Source organism: Priapulus caudatus, unplaced genomic scaffold (assembly GCF_000485595.1).
Source record: "Priapulus caudatus unplaced genomic scaffold, Priapulus_caudatus-5.0.1 Scaffold1632, whole genome shotgun sequence".
Classification (NCBI taxonomy): domain Eukaryota; kingdom Metazoa; phylum Priapulida; class Priapulimorpha; order Priapulimorphida; family Priapulidae; genus Priapulus; species Priapulus caudatus.
In genome coordinates, this window is record NW_014578693.1 from 41697 (window position 1) to 47177 (window position 5481).

A 5481-nucleotide genomic window follows, 5' to 3' on the forward strand; every position below is an offset into this window, starting at 1 on the left:
GTAGCTGCTATATACCACGTGACAATAGTGTTTCCCTGCCCATTACACAACTTTTGTCAATGGTTAATTGGTTGCATGGAAGTGTGTACTTCGTATGAGTTTTTCTAGGCGGTAGCGCACGGTTGCCATCTGTATATCGAAATAATAATTTATAAACCAAAATGAATCACAATTTGTGACGGTAGATGGCGCTATACCCGCTTTTATGTTTCTTAGCGATGGCGTTCGAAATAAATAGGTTATGCTGCGTTCCGACATGTTTTGTAAAACTTTACTCTAATTATATAGACGTTTTATCGGCAAGGTGGAGAGGAAATACCAATTTTGCATTAAAGATATTGTCAATGAAATCTTGTAAAACGAGCCAGACGAGTGTGACACCACAGACTGTTATCTGCGTGTCTATATAGTATGCTATATAATTGCCAAAACCTACCTAATTTGCATCAAAAAATTTAAATATCAAAAACCCTAGCCCTTATTCATTCACATACTAAAAATGAGCAAAATCCGTTGAACCTGAACTGACTAATGGCAATTCCCATTTTTGCCAAAAAATTGTTGTGGCTCGAAAGTACGTCGACTGGCGTGCTCCAAAATAGGACGTTCAAACCTCTCACATAGCAGTAACAACTATACCCAATTTCAAACATGTGGGTCAAACGGTTCTTGAGTTATCGTTGACCGTAGACAAATATTGACGGAAGGACGGACGGACGTACGACGGACGACGACCCAAGGCAATAGCTCAGCTTGACGATGTCAAGGTGAGCTAAAAAATGGAAAAAAAATAAAATAAACTAATAACCGATAAAACTGATAATAAGCCGGATACAGTTCACGTTAGTTGATTATCCACGTAGGCTGGAATATCAAAGTTTCATCATACATTATATAAAAGCCAATTGTTGTGTATCGTGTTTGTGTGTATCTATGGTTTCGTCGACTCAAGATTGACGCAGGAGCGCTGCGCTACCTGCACCCCAACCTACAACTGTTCCTCGCCAGAGGTTTTCTCCTGTTATTAAACGTAGTCTGCTAAATAATTCACGCAGTGATTTCTCTTCGTGAGAGACAGGCATCTTTCTCCCAAATTATTGATCGAAATCGAAAACTGGGAGCATACCGATTCGTTTAGTAATGAAAAGTTTGAACAAACTCGAGTGAAGTGCGTTGAGTAAGAGAACACGTTAATGAGGCCGGCATGTGACAGCCGCGGGGAAAACTATTAATGAATTATTCGTAAACCATAAAGTCGGGTTTCTGCCTCGCGCCACGAGACGTGCAACGTCGTTACATTCAACGAACCACTTCCGCGGTCTTAATTAATGAACGTATATTGAGAGAAGGTTATCATATCTACAATCAGTCACAATGATGAAATGAAATGGTACGGAACGTAATTGAACCTGCACCCGCTAGCGGCTTAACTAACTCACGCTCCGCTACTTACATGTGATCAGGAGTTAATAAAGACAAAATAATGTCTTTATTAACTATCTTGTTGTCTTGTCTAACTGTTGTTGTTGTTGTTGTTGTTTGTTGTTGTTTATTATGCTGGTTATTATGTTGTTTGTTGTTGTTGTTTAATGTTGTTGTTGTAACTGTCTTGTTTAACTGTTTGTTTGTCTTTATTAACTCCTGATGTGATCAAGAGTCAATAATAGAAAATGTTCTATTATGGACTCCTGACGTGATCCGTTTGACATCCGACGTCTGCCCTCTCGGTATGTGCTTCAAAACCTCAAGTCAACCCTGTGTCAGCGGACACTATTAGAACGGACACATACAATAAGGGACACTACGCGCACAGGCACTTGGAACGTCTCAATAAAACAGAAAATTATGGTCAATAAACACGAAATGTATTTACTACCAAAGTCTTAATGTTTCTCTACTCTCTTTCGCCTATTATTGCCGATAACTTCTTGTAAATGCCGTTCAAATGCTCCCCTGCAACACACAAGTACACCGCACGCACGCCGCTGTGCACAAACAGTTATATATCTATATAATATTATTATAGAGTTATAGTTCTCTATATTCTAGTTGTTTGTGCACAGCGGCGTGCGTGCGGTGTACTTGTGTGTTGCAGGGGAGCATTTGAACGGCATTTACAAGAAGTTATCGGCAATAATAGGCGAAAGAGAGTAGAGAAACATTAAGACTTTGGTAGTAAACTAAGTAAATACATTTCGTGTGTATTTACCATATTTTTTTTTATTGAGACGTTCCAAGTGCCTGTGACTACGCGCTTCCCGTGATGGCCAGTTATACGGTGAAGTCGCCATTATAGAACCGACACTTGTCTATAACGGTCAATGTGAGTAGCAGTTGCAGAGTGAACCCACCGTTGTCGAACCGGCACCTGTTTATAAAGGCCACTGCTGGCGTGGTTTCGCCTGAGCGATCATTCCACACTAATCTCTGCGTGATTTAGCGAGCAGCTCGATGTGTTTCCGCAGGCGGGGGTTCGCTCCGTGGAGCACACGGCGATGACGGCGGAGGAAGGAAGCGGCATCGTCACTGCAGTGTTCACCGACCCGCACGAAGCCGTGAGTACACAACACTTGCCTCGTAGACCCAACACGCTGGGTTAAAAGGCGGGGGTCAGGGGGTACCCTTAATATTCCTACCTCACATTTTAATCGTAAGTAATGCCCCTACCCGAGCCACCGGCACTTGGAACGTTTCAATAATAAAATATGGTAAATAAACACTAAAGGTATTTGCTAATATAGTCTCGATGTGTTATGTTCTTATCTCTATCGACTAATAATTCCACGTAAATACGGTTCAAGTGCTCTTTCGCAACACGCAATCTCACCGCACATATACTCTATATTCCTGTTGTTTGTGCACAGCGGCGTGTGTACGGTGTAATTGTGTGCTACAGAGAAACATTTGAACGGTATTTACAGGACATTATTACTAATAATAAGCGAAAGCAAATAGAGAAACATCAAGACTTTTGCAGTAAATACATTTCGTGCTTGCTCCAAGTGCCTGTGACCCGAGCGGGAATGAATGGTAATAGTGAGGTACGCCCAGGTTCGGAAATCAAAACACTCCCGCCCCAATTGCACCTGACGCGTTGTTTTATTACGGGCGCATCTCTCGCGGCCCGACGCTCGTGTGCTGGACACGCGGTAAAACCGTAAAAACCACGCCCATATACCGTACACGGCTGTTTACACGCAGTTTTGCCAGCACCGTTCAGTTGGCAGACATTCGGACGATTCGTGGCGATTCATTATTTATCATATAATCAGGAGTAGATAATAGGAAATTCCTGATATAATCAGACGGCGTTACTGGAACACGCACGCGAAATTATTACTTGGTCGGGACTGATCGCCTGTTTATGGGCATGTAAAAGAGCAGGCCAACTTACCCGCGAAAACACTTGTGCTAAAAAGTACAGACGATGCCACTGAAATATTCAGCGCTACTACAGAGCGTTTTGCCCCGCCAGAACTCGCCATAGGTTAGTTACACAGTAGTGTTGCCGCGGCACCAGCCCAAATAAATTTTTCAGCCGTATAAATTATTGATTGGTCTATGCGCTAATGCGATAATGCGCGTGCAGGTGTATACGGTATGGCTATACAGTCAACACATTACTAGCAGTGGGCGTGCAGGTATGTGCTGGTCGTGGCAAAACACATTAGCGCTTCTACAGCGGGTGGATGGTCCCCGTTTTTACACCTGTCCTTGTTATCTCTCCTTCGCAAACGAACATTGCAATTTACATGAAGCCAGCCGTACTTTGCAATGCATTTGCCGCGGCGAGAAAACAGCAAACGCGCCACCTGGACAAATGCAGGCGCGCACAAGGAAGAGGCTCTCTATTTGGGCGTTAAATTAATTACACGTTACAGGTTTTCTCATCACATATACTGTATACGCCATATTTTTCGCGTACAGATATTTTCGCGAATTCAGACCTGACGGACAATTTCGCGAGTGGTTAACTTCGCGGTCGGTGATTTCCCGAATCAGTGAAGAACATCGTGTTGTTATTTTTGCGTGTTGTTATTTTCGCGATCGGGGACGCATTCACGAAAATTCACCACCGCGAAATATACAGCGTATACAGTAGTCTGTTTGCGCGATGATGACGTATTCGAATGACGTGCGGTGAGATGGTGAGTCTGGGTGAATTAAAAACATAGATAAGTGACATTGCATCAAAAGTGTGACGTCACTGTCTGATATATGGGAGACGCCGGGCTTGGGAAGATTAGAGCATCAGGAGGAATGCAACCAAATGCAGGTCGCCGTGCTAGACCTGATGGAGCGAGTCCGCAATGAGATGAAAGTCTTAGACAGTGACTTCTCTTGCACGCCCATTCTGATAGGCAGCACGGCCAACCGCACAAAAGCTGGTCTGCCGGACGAATACGACTTCCTATTCGAAATCGATAGTTATGGAAAAAATTTAATTATTGAAAACACAAAATCTAATAGAGCTGGCTTTGTAACAATTCGCGAGGAAAACTCAAACCAGCATATTTCGGTAAATCTAAAGGAAAAATTTGTTAACATATTATGCCGGGCTGTATCGAATGTCATGAAAAACGGAGAACATTCATTCAAAACACAAAAGTCAAATATTTTGGCATGGAATAAAGTTTGCACACAATTTAATTGGAAATTTGTTGGCGGCGGAAATTTTAGATACCTACCTATATCGGTAGATTGCACGCCGGGAGTACGAATCTCGGGCAAGCCAGCTGGCGCAACAAACTTTCCTGATGACCACTACCACGTGGTACCCAAGCCTGGCGTGGACTCAGATAATACGTGCTGGTCCGTCTGTACGGCAGTAGCGGAAAGCAATATGATCAGAAATTTCCATCCAGTTTATCGCCAGGCTCTAATCACAGCAAAGGCTTTTCTTGATCCTCAAGTACATGGTTTTGATGATAAGTGTGGAAACATATTGATTAAGAATGAGTTGCTTACAAAGAATGACGTTACATATTTACGTTCACGTAACATAGACGTTATTCAGCTGTATATCGCCACTCGCTTTAAGCCTAGGAAACTGATCGACTCCTACCTACTAAAACTTGCGCTGCTTCATGTCGCATCACTCAACCCAGCGGATCCGTTGCCGTTCCCAGTAATCGTGCGTAAAATATTTAAGTACGTACAATCGTGTACAAATAAGTGCAACATGCCGCATCCTTATATTGATAATTTCAATGTTTTGGCCGAGGACTGCGGTAAAACAATCTCATACGTGCCGGTCGCGTATTTGCGTGAGCGGCACGTGGATGAGTTACTGGGACGTCTTGATAGCGGTCTGCTGGTGAGCGAGAGCGGACTTATAAAGCTCAGCGCTGAGGAGCTGTGCGAGAAGATGAAGGAGTCGTTCAGGAAAGAGGATCTTTCAGTATCAATATATGAAGACACGTTTATTAGAGCTTGGAACCTACTGTCTGACACCTGCGATAAGATAACCAGTTAGAAATT

The 5481-nt window shown here is 43.2% G+C and overlaps 1 protein-coding gene across 1 annotated transcript in view; it reads left to right on the forward strand.

Annotated features, from left to right (window-relative positions):
• LOC106817209 (mucin-5AC-like) overlaps positions 1 to 5481 on the forward strand; it is a 33570-nt gene that overhangs the window by 19979 nt on the left and 8110 nt on the right. Inside the window, exon 4 of the mRNA XM_014821873.1 lies at positions 2466 to 2555. Within this exon, the coding sequence (XP_014677359.1) occupies positions 2466 to 2555 (90 nt within the window). The remainder of the gene's footprint in view (positions 1 to 2465; positions 2556 to 5481) is intronic.